The 15,450-nt window shown below is 46.3% G+C and overlaps 1 protein-coding gene across 1 annotated transcript in view; it reads left to right on the top strand.

The window, feature by feature from the left end:
* The window catches only part of GTF3C1 (general transcription factor IIIC subunit 1), a 191,310-nt gene that overhangs the window by 67,140 nt on the left and 108,720 nt on the right, over nt 1–15,450 (top strand). The window contains exons 11-12 of the mRNA XM_069733955.1: nt 892–1,031; nt 1,898–2,051. Coding sequence (XP_069590056.1) covers nt 892–1,031; nt 1,898–2,051 — 294 coding nt within the window. The remainder of the gene's footprint in view (nt 1–891; nt 1,032–1,897; nt 2,052–15,450) is intronic.

The raw sequence follows: 15,450 nt of genomic DNA, 5'->3' as shown, positions 1-15,450 counted from the left end.
CTCAGCCGAGCGTCACTGTGTAGTAAGGGAGATCAAGCCTTCACTCCAGTCTTCACAGTCGGTTGCTTTTGAGGGGATTTACCTCCTCCTCTATGTCAGACCCCTGGAAGGGGGACTCCTCTCCACAGACGATGAGCTGCGCCTAGTTTTCTGTCAGCATGGAGGAGATGCCGGATCCAAAATGGCGGCCTCACACTTCTCCTCAGACAGAGAAGGGCTTTTGCGTTAGACCCGGTTATACTCCTGCTAGAAAGCCGGTTTTAGACTCTATTTGAAGATGTTAATAAAGGCCGTTGAATGATGTCAAGAGTTTTCCGTTTTGTCTCATTAAGTCGAGTTTTTGCCGCTTAAACTGGAGAACTGTGAGAGAGCTCAAAGCTCCTGCGACTTCACATGGCAGAAGCTAGGCCACGCCCCCCATAACACAGGATTCTTAATGACATTGTTTTTTATAAAAAAAAAAAAAAAAAGCCATGAAAGCCATCCCACCGTCGACGAGGTGACCCTATTCGGGACAGTCCTACACTGTCTAATATTAATACCTTACTATACTATGTGTTATTTAAATGCACTTTTGCTTTTTACTTATTTAGTTACTGTAGGGTTTATGCTCATTTAGTTTCTTGTCGGCTTTGTCTGTTTGATGGCTTATGCGAACATGTATATGTTGCATGTATGCCAACTCAAATTCCAGCTCAATTTATGTGTTTTGGTTTGTTTTTTTTTGGTGGGGGGGGAAATATAGCCTGGAGGGGCATTCTTAGGGGGTAGGAAAGAGCGACATGGTGCATAATCACAACCAAGTTTTATTGAATGAATAAACGTGTACATTACTATAAATCTGCACTGTAAGTTTAGGAATAACACTATAACTATATTGTGTATGTCTAGGATAATGAAGGAAATAAAGGTAAAAAACCCGGTAAGCCTGGAACACAGGAGAGATCCCGAGAAACCGTCCGTCTCTTGAAGAGAAGAAACATAATAGTGGAAGCTGTGAAGAATCTGCGATTAGTGGAGAACTTGTTCACGTAAAAATCATTATTTTTGATCATTTTATTCTGTTGGTTCATTGGGATTCTCAGGAATCATCCATATCTCCATCTCCTAAATTATTTTTTTAGTAACAAAATTGCACTTTACGCGCCCAATGTTTGTTTTGACACAAGTGAAGTAGGTTATTAAAAAATAGATTTATTATCAGATCCGGCACCAAAGATAAGGAACCGATGGTGTCTGAGAGGTTTTTGTCAAGGACATCTGTGATATCCAAACATACCGTAATTACCGATGAGTAAATGTGTCTTATATACACATAAAAGCTCATTGGGTTACTGGTTAAATAATTTTACGTTTTGCTAGGCCAGCCTTTGATAGGAAGCCGTATGCTGGGGAGCAGAGTGCTCATGATTAGCAATGATGACCAAGGTTCCTTTTACTTCAATTTCTTTATAAAATCCCATAAGATTGTCAAATGATTGTTTTTTTAGTAAACATTTAGAGCAAATTACTTGCTACTATGAAGGTCAAAAACAATTTGCGTTAAACCTTTTGTACCTTTTGCCTTCTGTAGCTATTGTGTTGCACTCTTGCTGGCTGTAGAATGGTTTAACTAAGAATCTGTCAGTGAGCTCATTCTGATGGTCTAAGGGGAGAGTTTCTAATTATTTTACCTGTATTTTTCTGTGCTCCCCTTAACTGATTTTTGACCATAGACCATGTCAAAGTAAAATGTGCAGGGAAACAATGAGCCTGTAAAAGCCAAAACAGTGCAACATTTTTAGGGATATCAAATTATAAGATAGGTTCTAACCCTAAATACACAAATTTAATTAAAATAAATATATGAGTACAATTGCTGACAGCTCCTTTAACATTGAGGTTTTAATGTTTGCAGTCTTCAAAAAATGATTTTGGAGCAAGAAAGACAGGATGGAGTTTCTACAAAATGCTGCAAAAAATCCATCCGGAGATTGGTCCAGAGGCTTTCTCAGGAAGGACTAGTTAGACTGTACAACACTGTGGTGGTGCAAGATGGCGTCAGCAAAAAGGTATGTTCATTCTTACCATTGTGGCACACTAGGGCCGCCTGTTGTGTACCGTAGCTTCATGGAACGGAAATAGTGACCCAAATAGAAGTCGGGGTCCTTTCAACAGCTGATTTGAGCCCCCCATAAACTTAGACTAATGCAGACCGATTCAGCCAACAATCTAATGTGTATGGGGGCATGGGCCAAGTGGTGGTCAGTGGTGATGTGGATCATGGATGTCCTATCGAGGATTCTGTCCTCCTGGACATAAGCCACCTGCCGACATGTAGTTGGTGGCTTTTCTCCTTCGCCTCATTGGGGGACACAGACCATGGGTGTATGCTGCTGCCACCAGGAGGCTGACACTAAGTAATACAAAGAAAAAGTTAGCTCCTCCCCTGCAGTATACACCCTCCTGCTGGATCCCAGTTCTTGCTTAGTGTCCGTACGAGGCACACGGACGGGTCTGCTATTCAGACCCAAAGAACTCTTTTTTATCGTTTTTTACTTTTTACTACGGTCGAATGGGGCGACGGATTCTTTCATGTTCCGATCTCCTCAAACCAACAACAGGCGAGCACGGGAGTTTTACCTCTCCGTATCCTCTCCTGCGACGTGGGAAGCCACTGCCTGAGCTGATTTTAGGGGCGACGGGCCCCTTCAAGGGCACCGATCTCCCCCCTCCCTTATCAGACGAGCACTGGAGTTTCACCTTCAGTATCCTCTTCTGCAGCCAGGCCTATTGCCGGACATTCAGCCCTGTCCACCAGGTTTTACCCTCGGCTGTACAGAGGCACCTTCCAGCGTGGAGTCCGAGCAGCCCCCACTGCATCACCACTGAAAAAGCGGATGATGGAAGGAGGCAGACGGTTCCTCTCCACCCCTCTTCTGCAGGGATGGTGGATGGAGGCTCGCCAACCCTGCACCGTCCTATCTACCCGGGCTCAGCTCCTACCTGCAGCATCTGCCACCCCCTCCATATTGGGGTAAGTGCTCCGTGAGATTTGGGTTTTTCCGGCGGTCAGAGGAGGGCTCCATAGCGACTGGGTCCCCACAGAGCTTCGCGGCACTTTTCCCCTCAGTCTGCGGGTGCGCGCCGGCCGAAGCCGTAAATTTAGTCCCCGGCTTCGGCCCTGTTTAGGCCGCATCCCGGGAAGCCCCGCCCACCGCTTGCTCCCTTCTAGCGGCTCCGCCCCCCTATTCAGGCGCTTCTCGTTCCAGACGAGATCTCGGCGGCCATCTTCTTCCTCCTCCATTGCGGTCACTATTTCTTCTGGAGGAGGCTGCGGCCGGCGGTTTTTCAGCGCTGAAGTCAGCGCTATTCCAGACGGGGGACTCAGAACCTGAGTAAGGTGAATCGCCCCAATATCTCCCCCCCACCCCCCCCACCCCGGCACGCATCCCGGCAGCATTAAGGGACTAGCTTTCCCTGTTTTTTTATATACTTAAGGCTGCAATCTCTGGTGCTCCTGCACACTACAGAATGTATAGTACAGTGTGCAGGCTTGCAAACAGAGAGCTGTGAGTTCCCAGCAATGAAGCTCTCATGACTCATTCCCTGGTGACTCATTCCCTGGTGACTCGTTCCCTGGTGACTCATTCCCTGGTATTTAATACTCTGCCTGGTAGTCGCTGGGCCCATAGGTGCATCCCCAGCTTTCCATGCCTTTTTATTAAACCCAGGACCAGCATTCCCTGGTCTTAAGGGTCCCCTAGATTTAAAAGGGTCACATCCCCAGCATTCTCTGCTCTGCCAGAAGCCGGTCTCCTTTTCCTTAGTACTTTACCCTCCGTCACATACAACTGATCTGACAGGCGCTTCTCTTTTACTTTCATTTCTCCTTCCTCACCAGATTGTGAGGAAACCCCCTCCCTCCAGGTAGTCTCCTGTCTCTTGAAGGTCTGTGAAACCTGATATCACAGTTGGATTTCAGAGCTTCAGGGGAGAGGATATAGCTGCACAGATCTCTCAGGCTCATTGTATGTGAATACGTCACATTCAGTAAGGTTGGTATTTTATGTTTTTATTCATCACAATAGTTTATTTAGCTTGTTTTATGAATGTATAGCACAAAATGTGAGGATATTTCATAGAAATAAGGGAGATTTTATAAAAGAAAGTGTGCTGCTCAGGCATATACAGTAGTTCCCTAACATATTCCTTCTCTTGCTTCAGATTATCTGCTGAAATGGAGAGGAAAATGTACAATTTATCCAAACAACTTGATGTTGAGGAAGTAACAAACATGCTGTTAGATGATAGAGACCTCACACTGAGGATTTAGGAGAGGAAAGTGAGATTGATTCTCATGATGAGGTGGAAGAATGTGTCCTGGATTCTGAAACAGAGCAAGATGGTGACAGTGGTGAGGATGAAGAAGTTGGATCATATTATATTGGAAAAGATAAAAATACTAAATGGAACAAGAAGCCATTCCAGAAAAAACGTAGGGAACCTTTAAACATTATTACTCACCTTCCTGCAGTAATAGGAACTGCACGTAATGCAAAAACTGCAGTTGAATGCTGGAACAGTATATTTACAGATGACATTCTGGACTCTATTGTCACATATACCAACCAATATATAGACATTATAAAGGACAAGTACATCTGCAACAGAACCATCAAGCCCACAGATGAAATAGAACTGCGTGCTTTTTTTGGATTACTGTACCTTGCAGGAGCTTATAGGGCAAATAGACAAAGTTTGGAGGAACTTTGGGGTAAAGATGGGGATGGAGTTGAAAAATTTAGCCTTGTTATGTCCATAAACAGATTCAAGATTCTAATTCGTTGCCTTCGGTTTGACGACAGAACTACCCGAACCGAACGCAAAACACATGACCGACTTGCTCCAATTCGTGATATATTTCAAAGATTTGTTGTAAACTGTAAACAAAGTTATTACCCTGGAGAGAATCTCACTATTGACGAAATGCTCCCTGGTTTTCGTGGTAGATGTGCCTTTCGTCAATATATTCCATCAAAGCCAAACAAATATGGAATAAAAATGTATGCCCTTGTTGATGCCAGTAAGACCTACACTTACAACCTGGAAGTTTATGCAGGAAAACAACCAGAAGGTCCTTACTGTGTGAGCAACAAACCCATTGATGTTGTAAAAAGACTGGCTGAACCTTTATTTGGATCGGGTCGCAATATTACAGCTGACAATTGGTTTACAAGTTGTGATCTGATTATCTGAAAATTCAGAAGCTGTCATATGTGGGAACTGTAAGAAAAAACGAAAGGGAATTGCCGCCACAGTTTGTAAGTGTGAAAGAGAGACAACAGTACAGCAGTATGTTTGCATTCCATAATGGAAAGGCTTTAGTTTCCTATGTACCACATGCCAAAAAAATCGTACTTCTTCTATCAACACTTCATGATGATGCTGCCATCGATCCTGGGACTGGGGCAGAAAAAAAAAACGGAGATAATTACATTTTACAATGCCACCAAAGGGGGTATGGATACAGCAGATCAGATGTGCTCCACTTTCAACGTCAGCAGAAACATCAAACGCTGGCCAATGGTCATATTTTTTGCTATGTTGAATTTGGGTGGTATAAATTCACAAGTAATTTATCTTGAAAACAAGCTTGAACCACTCCGTAGACGATTGTATCTGAAAAAATTGGCCCATGAACTAGTACTTGGAGAGCTACGCAGGAGAAGCGTGAAAACAATCGGTATCCCCTCTCGCCTTCAAGTTCAGCTCTAAAGGTTCCGCCCAGAAGATGATGGTGAAAAGTCACCATCTGCACCACCTCACAAAAGAAGGAGATGCACCACCTGCCAAACGGAAAGCGGAACCAGAAGGCTTTCAAATTATGAATGTCTCAAATGTCATAAAGCAATTTGCCTGACACATGCAAAAATGGTGTGTAATTCTTGCTATTTGCTCTGCAAGTGTGACTTTTCTGGGGAAACCTCAGCATCTACTTCTGATTGAATATGTTTTTAATAGTACTTAAGGTACCTTAAAATTAAGTTTGTGTTCAAAAATTTTCTTTGTACATTTTTTTGAGAGAGTCGAACTGGTGACTATTTGGCGGGAGTTTTGAAAAGTTTGTATTTCATAGTTATTAGTTTTATGTTAAGTAAATGTTTTTTTTTTGCAACTGATTATGTGTAGTCTCTTTTATTACATCCCTATGAAGGTCACTGATCACTTTTAGAGCACTGAAATTGCAAACATTAGATATTATAGGTATTTTTCCAGCAGGCGCCTGACAGGCACATTGTATGTGAACTCGTTAGTCCGAATATTGTATGTGACGGAGGGTTAATCAGGCCAGTATGCCCTGGTCTTAAAGGCACAGGGCCAGTAGGCACTGGTCTTAAAGGCACATGGCAAGTATGCCCTCGTCTTAAAGGCACATGACCAGCATCCCTGGTCTTAAAGGAGCATGACCAGCATTCTTGTTCTTAATGGCACATTACCAGCTTTGCTGGTCTTTAAGGCACTTGTTCCAACATTCCTTTCATGACCAGTATTCCTGGTCTTAAAGGCACATGACCAGCATGCCCTGGTCTTATAGACTCGTGACCAGTATCCCCTGGTCTTAAAGACACGTGTCCAGTATACCCTGGTCTTAAAGGCACATGACCAGTATGCCCTTGTCTTAAAGGCATGTGACCAGTATTTCCTGGTCTTAAAGGCACATGACAGTATGCCCTGGTCTTAAAGGCACATGACCAGTATCCCCTGGTCTTAAACGCAATAACCAGTATGCCCTGGTCTTAAATGCACATGACTAGTACGTCCTGGTTTTCAAGGCACATGACCAGTATGCCCTGGTCTTAAAGGCACGTGACCAGTATCCCCTGGTCTTAAACGCAATAACCAGTATGCCCTGGTCTTAAAGGCACATGACTAGTACGTCCTGGTTTTCAAGGCACATGACCAGTATGCCTTGGTCTTAAAGGCTCATGTCCAGTATGCCCTGGCTTTTAAAGGCACACGACCAGTATGCCCTGGTCTTTAAGGCACGTGACCATTATGCCCTGGACTTAAAGGCTCAGGACCAGTACGCCCTGGTCTTAAACGCAAATGACCAGCATACCCTGGTTTTAAGGGCACATGACCATTATCTCCTGGATTTCAGCATGCCCTGCTTTTAAAGGCACATGAACAGTATGTCATCTTACAAAAGGCACAAGACCAGTATTCCCTGGTCTTAAAGGCTCATGGCCAGTAACCCCTAGCCTTAAAGGCGCATGACCAGTATTTACTGGTCTTAAGGGCACATCATCTATCCTAAGCTGGTCACCCTAACTGAGCTCTGGAGCACTCACATGCTCCCTCTCCTACAATGGGAGCCGTCGGCTAGCAGGGGCCGCAAGTATTCTAGAAAAACGTACAGGTTCTAGAAAATCTCCATCAACATTTGACGGTGATGCACTGGAAGACCTCTAAGTAGGATACCATACCTGGTCGGAATTTTATGGGCGACGGGTCCCTGGCTCCGATTTCCCCCCACACCTTCAACAGACGAGCACACGGAGTGTCGCCTCCATGTATCTTCTTCTGCATCCAGGTCTATCGCCACAACCTGCCCTGTCCACTCGGAAACCTCAATTCTGGGGATGTGGCGTCCACATTTGTGGCGTCCCAACAAGGAGGTTTTCCCCCCTTTGTATCAGATGCAAGAAAGTGGACGATTCCTCTCCACTTCCCTGTTAAGAAGATGGTGGATCGAGGTTTTTCCTTATTTTCTTCTCTGCACGACGATGGCAGAGACCTGCTGGTTACAGTCCCGCATTCTGTCACTTGGCAGACTCGCCGGGCAGAATTTCTTGCGGTATTCCTACCAGTATCCTGGCCGGTGTATCATCAATTAAGATTCCACAGACGGTCGGATAGCAAATCTAGTTCGTTCCGTCTTGTGGTTTCGGGTTCAGCGCTCTACCCTTCCTTAGCCGCCACATGGGTTGCTTGACCAAAGGGAGAGAATGAAAGTCTCCGGGTCCCAGACCTTATCTACTTCGTTCCACAGTATAGCTGGCCAATCAAATCTTCTGGGCGGGAGACAAGGGATCGTATCTCTTCTTCAGGCTCAACCAGCAGTGGAAGCATTGGCCAGGACAGTCTAGATCTAAGGGATCTTGGTTCCAAAATGGAGGGAATGAAAAAAGTATCTCCATTCCTGGACCCCAAACTTCTAACAACCTTTGACAGGGCCCTTTCTTTTTTTGGATGGAGTTCCTCCGCTCAGCCACTTCTTCAACAGAGAAACGTGGTTGTTTTCTGGCATCCATCGTCATTCGGGATTCTTACCCTCACATACCTATTTCTCCTCTCTACTATAATCTCTTCGCCTTTCCATTCGCGAACAGTATTTTCATGACCTGGCCCTTCTGCCTGGCTACCACACCAGAGTGGTCGCAAGGGTCATGACGGTTGTCATGTTCTTCTTGCACCTTAGAAGCATGGTCGTCCTGCCCTATTTGGTCGACTTTGTAGCCGCTCTCCTAGGACTACGCTGAGTCGTCCATATCACTTGCAATTACCTCTCTATTGGGCTAGCAGCTAAACTTAGACAAGTTTTTTTCCTCATTCTGAGCCCAGCAGATCCTCTTTGAGGATGATCCTGCCCAAGAAGGATGGTTATTCTCTCTCGGGTCTAGGTCGTGGCCCTTCTACAGGGAGCTTGCGCACTCGATCTCTCATTCCCTCGGTTCTTTCAATTCGCTAGGAGGGTTCTGAGGGAAAGGACGTCTACGGAAGCAGTTTCCTTCGCTGCGCTCGTTTTCTGCAAGTCAATCAGGCTCTCAAAGGGTAGTCTCTGAGCTCCTTTCTCTTCCAGAGCCTTCTCCTGGCCCAAGGGCTATTGGGAGATACCATTGCCAGTTTTCTTCTCCCGATCATCTCTTTGTAGATCCGAACGGTACGGCTATTCCTTCAGCAGGCCCTCTGCCTTCTGGCGGGTCTTCAGTTGGATAATGCCTCGGCTGTGCCCCAAGTTAGCCATCTAGCAAGTACCCTCAGTCAAGTGCCATGGCTAAGGTACCTCGCACTCTCTGATGGGCCGAGTTCTATCTTCGGTGATCTCAACAGTACATTCCCTGGAGTAGAACACTGGGCGGCAGACATATTCAGCCGTCCGGGTTTTTCCTCAAGTGAGTGGGAACTTCACTCGGAAATCTTCCATCGGACCTGCCTTCACTGGAGTACTCCAGAGGTAGTTCGGATGGCGTCCAAACTGAACGCCAATGTACTCCAGTTCATGGTTTGGCCTCGCGATCCAAGACCATTGCAGTGCATGATCTATTCTTCCATGGTACCAATTTCCATAACCCCTCTTCCACTACGTCTAAATCCTTTTCGGAAGCGGGTAGGGCCCCAGTGATCCCGGGAGACCCGCACTGACCATGTCAGGTTTTTTTCTCGCTTGCGGTACTAGTATTTTTCCGGCTTATTGTCTCAAGCTGGAAATATGGTCTTTCTTGCAGGCCTCAACCTGTAGTTCTTCCCTACCGCGTACCGTTAAATCCGTGGGACCTTAATGGTCCTGGGCATCTTACAGTGGACTCCTTTTCTGATCCGGATAGACTTTTCTATCAGGGAGGGTCTCTCCCCTTCTTTCTCTGCGTTCTTGTCCTCCTGATGAGTCTTCAGATCTCGACGCTCTGTTCTTTATCTTTTTTCCTTATTACCTTCAAGGCAAGGTTGCCCTCTAGCCATCCCCTTCCCTCGTTGCCAAGGGGTATTATATCTCCACTGTTGCAGGGGCATCGTCCTCTCATCTCCTTCGGCTCTTGTCCACAAAGCGGAATGGGTTCTCCATAATCTGGAAGAAGCGAGTGCTCCGAGTGGGTACGTATCGAGGACGACGTCCTTCCAAAGGTTGGACATTTTACTCGGGTTTTTCGATGGTAAGTAGGCTTCCTGACGGTCGCAGGAAGGGTTTAGCCGTTTTTCTTCGGCCACATTAGCCTGGTGGATTCTTTTCTCCATCCAGGAGTCCTTTCGCGCTAGATGCCAGCCTATCTCCCTGTCTGAGGGCTCTAGGCGCCAGACGTCGGCAAGCACGACCGCAGGCTTGCGAATTCCTCCAGGCCGCATGCATTCTTGAAGCACTATAATTCACTCACTATAATTCACTTACTTCCACAGATGTGAGTCTGGGCAGGTGGACTTTGCAGGCCGCGGTGGCGCACTTGTAAGTAGCGGCTACACGGCCTGAAGTGATGTTGTCCCCACCCAGGGACTGCTTTGGGACGTCCCATGGTCTGTGTCCCCCAATGAGGCAAAGGAGAAATAGGGATTTTTGTGTACTCACCGTAAAATCCTTTTCTCCGAGCCATTCATTGGGGGACACAGCTCCCACCCTGTTATTAGCTTATGCTTTGTTTTTATCTTTTGATATGTTATACTCTTATATATAATGTGACATGCTTTACGCTTATATGTCGTTATTGATCTCCTACTGCTTTTGCACCGAACTGGTTAGCTGGGAGCCAGCAGGAGGGTGTATACTGCAGGGGAGGAGCTAACTTTTTCTTTGTATTACTTAGTGTCAGCCTCCTGGTGGCAGCAGCATACACCCATGGTCTGTGTCCCCCAATGAATGGCTCGGAGAAAAGGATTTTACGGTGAGTACACAAAAATCCCTATTTTCATTGAGGACATAGGAGCGCATGGGAGAGTCACCATCGATGGCTGTCAGTCATCTAATGTGTATGACCAGCTTTAGGCCTGTATGTATTTCAGATATGCATTTCCACTGCACCCTCTTAATTGGCTTGTGAAGCTCTGAGGTTGTGGGTTGTAATAATCACAACAAGGTTAACAATGTAACTATGTTTTGTTCCTTACGTCCACGATCTTACAGCAATTCCGGGTAGATGGTCACAATGCAGTGTCCTCAATCTACAAGATTCCATCCTGGGGCCGATGGTTCCACTGTCCCCAAACCATGAGATACCCACTGTCTTCTGACTTTTGGTTGGCCCACAGCTTTCGTATCTCCTTCCGGTACAGTCCATGCTCCTCCACATGATGGATATCACAACCGTGGCACATATATCCCACTCCAGCCAGCAACCACAGTCTTTTAAAGGAGGTACCTGGGACTTTACAAAAAAACAAAAATGTATCTAAGAACTAACAGGCAGGTAATTGCAACTTACCTGCCTGTTGTGCATGGCACCATTCTTCCCCGGCACAGAGTGGTCACAGTCCACTCCTGGTGGGGATTCAGCTCCCTCTGCTGGTGCGACGGGGCGGGACTTCCAGGGTCATTCTGATTGACAGCTGGCTCCCCCCAGTTAGGCAACGGGGATCCGGCTGTCAATCAGAATGATCTTGGAAGTTCCACCCAGTCGACAGAACGGACCGGAAAGTAAGCCTCTGTTTTGTAGATGTGACGTCAGCAGAGGCTTCTGCATCCCCGGCAAGAGTTGTCAGACCACTCTTTGCCGGGGAGGAACGGCGCCGTGCACAACAGGCAGGCAAGTTAGAATTACCTGCCTGTTAGTGTGAGGGATCTCATGGGGGAAGGGGGCGTCGACTTCGCTCACCTTGAGGGAGGGGAGAAAAGGACCCAGCAGGGATCGGCTCTCTGGCGCCACCACTTGCCTCAGGTCAGTCAGGGAACTGCACCAAGGGCAAATAGTCGCCGGAAAGGCTTAGCCTGGGCAGGACCCCCCCTGGTTCACCCCTTCTTCGGAACCAGTACAGTCATTCTCGCATTACGGGCTAGCTTCGCGGCCATCATTCTTGTCCGACTTCAAGTGCTTGCAGCCAGTCTTTTCAGCCCTCGGTCACGGACACAGCGGCAACCCGAGCACCCACACACCTACTGTACTTTGCAGTCGGACTGTGTAATGCTGAGCTGATCTTTAGGCTACTTTCACACTTCCGTCTTCCAAATGTGCACAGGATCCGTCAACCGTCTGATGGATCCTGTGCAGATTGTGGAAAACGTGTGCACTAGGCCAGTCTTTCTGATGGACCCGTCGAGGCTATGTGCACCTGTATTGCGTGCGTCTTCACAGAGGTTTTCCGCATACACAACCCAAACCAGGTTAAAAAAAATAAAAAGTATTCTCACCTACCGGCGTTCCGCGCAGCGATGCTCCTGGCAGCTAGCGTTCCTAGTACTACTATTTTTCACATTATATCTTGTTACTATTGATGCTGCATAGGCAGCATCAATAGTAAAAAGAGAAAGAGAGCGAGAGAGAATTTCCCTGACGGGAAATTCTTCCACGCATGCTCTCTTTGAAAAGGCGGGACCCATCGCTGGATTCCTGCTTTTCACAGGCATCGACGCATCCTGCGCCCATAGGCTTCCATTGTAGCCAGTGACGGGCAGCGCAGGATGCGTCGCTGACCGATTTTCCGACGTGCAGAAAATCAGTTAATCTGGACGTTTTCTCTGCCCGATGGACTGTTTTTTTATGCAGGATCCAGTGAAAGACGGATGAAACGGATGGCCATCCGTCACAATCCATCGCTAATACAAGTCTATGGGAAAATGCAGGATCCTGCATTCTCAAAAATCGACAAATTGTGACGGGAGCTGAAAGACAGAAGTGTGAAAGAGGCCTAAGGCTAGTTTCACACATCAGTTTTTTGTTTTCAGGCTAAATCTGGCAAATTTGTAAAAAAAAAAACGGATCTGGCGCAAATTGTGAAAAACTGATGTGCTGGATCTGTTTTTTAGCTGGATCTGGCCTTCTTTAATGCGCGTGAATTTTTGACTTCCTGTTTCGGGGACGAGCGAGAGAGAGACAATACGCATGATTTGCATGGAAAATGCTTTGAAAACCGGATCCGGACGCCGGATTAATTGTTTCACACATCCGTTTCATGTGTTTTTGGCCGGTTCCGTCACTGTGCATTTTTTTCGCCGGACAAAAAAAAAACGTTGCTGTGGATGTTTTCTCCGTCCGCCGGAAACGACTATTTGGACGGATCCGGAAAAAAACGGATGAAATGTCTGGCCATCAGGCACAATCCGGCGCTAATACAACTCTATGGGAAAAAAACGGATCCGTTTTTTCCAAAAATCCTTAGTGTCTGGGAGTAGAGATCCCACGCACACTATTATCTCGATCCCACCGCGCTGCCACAATCTGTGAGGGATCTCACAGGGACAGGGGGCTTCAACTTCTCTCGGGGGAGGGGAGAGAAGGACCCAGCAGGGATCGGCTCTCTGGCACCACCACTTGCCTCAGGTCAGTCAGGGAACTGCACCGAGGGCAAATAGTCGCCGGAAAGGCTTCCCTTATAGGTACGAGTTAGTGAGGCGCTCCCAGTGAGGGGGGATATATATCACCAGTCCAGCCTGGGGATATATATCTAAACCTCCCGGACGTCACTGCCAGAGCTCCTCACTAAAACAGTACGGTATTCTGCCACCAGTTCCTCATTTAAAATAAGCCCCATGCGACAGCAGGCTTATATCGGGTCAGGAACCAACCCTGGTGTAGCGTATAATAACCAACGGAGCGTGCAGACATGGGGATTCGTGGATCGAGATAAAAGAGCAGCCCAAGATTAATTTTATATTTAAAAAATATATATATATATATATATATTTAGAAAATACAGCTATACATACAAGAGCAAATATATACAGTCAGGAGTGTAGTACAAGGGTAGGTATAGATAGGTTGCAATTACCGTGTTATGTAGCATGTGACTACAGGGAGGTGCTGATGAATCACAGGTCCAAATCTTAGTTACAGGCTTTCCGGGCTGCGTCAGCAAACGTAACCTCCGGCCATCAGAAAACTCAGTCCAAAAAGAGGGCTGCCTTATATCTCCTAGGCTGCTACCTCACACATCTGCTCTCACCCCTGGGTGGTGCAGCCTCTCTCCTCTCATGTCTGAGACTATGATTTTCTGCCTAGAACTGTGGCTGGCCCATAACTTTGCGCCCAAAGCTATGAATGGATTGGTTGTATCGCCACTCGATTCCCCTGGATTTTATCTGTGCATGTAGACTAAATATGACTACCGTATGTAATTCCTGTTGGCTATGCTTTATAACTCCATTATCCAGAGTGCTACATTTGGCTAAATAATATGTGCGCGTGAGGAAAGGAACGCCGATTCTGAATATGTGCTCGGCTCACCATAGAGTTATTGCATTCTGTTATTATAAGTACAGATTCCATACAGCAGTCTGCTGTGACTTGTTGTGCCATGTGCTTAGTCACACAAGAGGTTCAGGTTGCTATAGCTGCAGAAGAGTTTGCACCCTTGTGTTAAGAGCTTCAAAAAGCATACGTTAATTAAAGGTAAACTTCATAGCATTTTATGGCATTCGGGCACATTCCAGGAGTGGAGAGACATTTACTTTGTCCCTCACAGTTAGTGTTTAGATACGTTTTTTTGGAAAGTCCCGGATATATCCTTTAAGATAGTTCCTCACATCCAAATGATGGGTATCACTACCATAGCACATGTACCCAGCTCCAGCCAACAACAACGTATAGTATAGTTCTCTATTCGTCTTTGTGGATTCAGTGATAGACAGAGGAGCAGAGCTGTATTCTACCAGATGGAGCCATGGTTCCTTTGGCTGCTCCTGAAGAGAGTATCTTTGCAGAGAAAGCCAGAGACTATATACCCACATCTCCTATTCGGGACATTCTTCCACAGGATTTGATGAAGGTGTGGGGAGGTGATCATTCATTGATTGCTCAAAAAGCTGCATATTTATTCTAAGTTGTGTAGGTTAGTAAACTGCAGTGGGCTGAAGCAATAAGTAATCAGCAGGCATTCACAAATTAACATACAACAAGAGTAAACGTACAGGTTTATATGAAACACTGGCTCAATTGAGGCCTCTAAGACACTAACAAGAGTGATGGAATGATTGCTTTACCTGATTACCAATCTCATGTCCGGCCTTAGGTATCCAGCCTGCACATCTTCCTCTGACTACTGTCATTGAATGGAAACATTGATTCCTTAAACTGAACACTTTCCAGGTGAAATTAGTGAAACTGACGAGCAAGCAAATCTCTAATAAAACACAGAAAGCAAATCTCTAGTAAAACACAACAATAAGATCAACATAACTTGTGCTCCGTTCAGGAAAATGTCTGCATCCCTTAGAGCCGTGGATTCAGCTCTACCTGCATTGGTCCAATAGTCTTTAATCCGTGGCCAGCTCCTCACAGGGGTTGGTATGATACATGATCCCTGCAGAGTGAAGCTGCACCGGCATAACTCTCTCATACTTTGGACACAAGAAATGAGAGCCGCTGCTACTGTCACTTCCTCCAAATGTCAGTTACGTCCAAAGGATGAGAGCGTGAAGCTGCCACTGATTGATTGCAGGGCTCAGGTGATATAGCAACGTGACGCGAGCCCCCGGAGAGGACATGCCATGTTGTTATTTTACACTGGGAATAGAGCAGTTGAGAAAGTGTTGTCAGCTACTCGGACAAG

The sequence above is a fragment of the Ranitomeya imitator genome, chromosome 7 (assembly GCF_032444005.1).
Source record: "Ranitomeya imitator isolate aRanImi1 chromosome 7, aRanImi1.pri, whole genome shotgun sequence".
Classification (NCBI taxonomy): Eukaryota; Metazoa; Chordata; class Amphibia; order Anura; family Dendrobatidae; genus Ranitomeya; species Ranitomeya imitator.
Note: the sequence above shows the minus strand (reverse complement) of the source record. Positions and strands in the feature narration are given on the sequence as shown.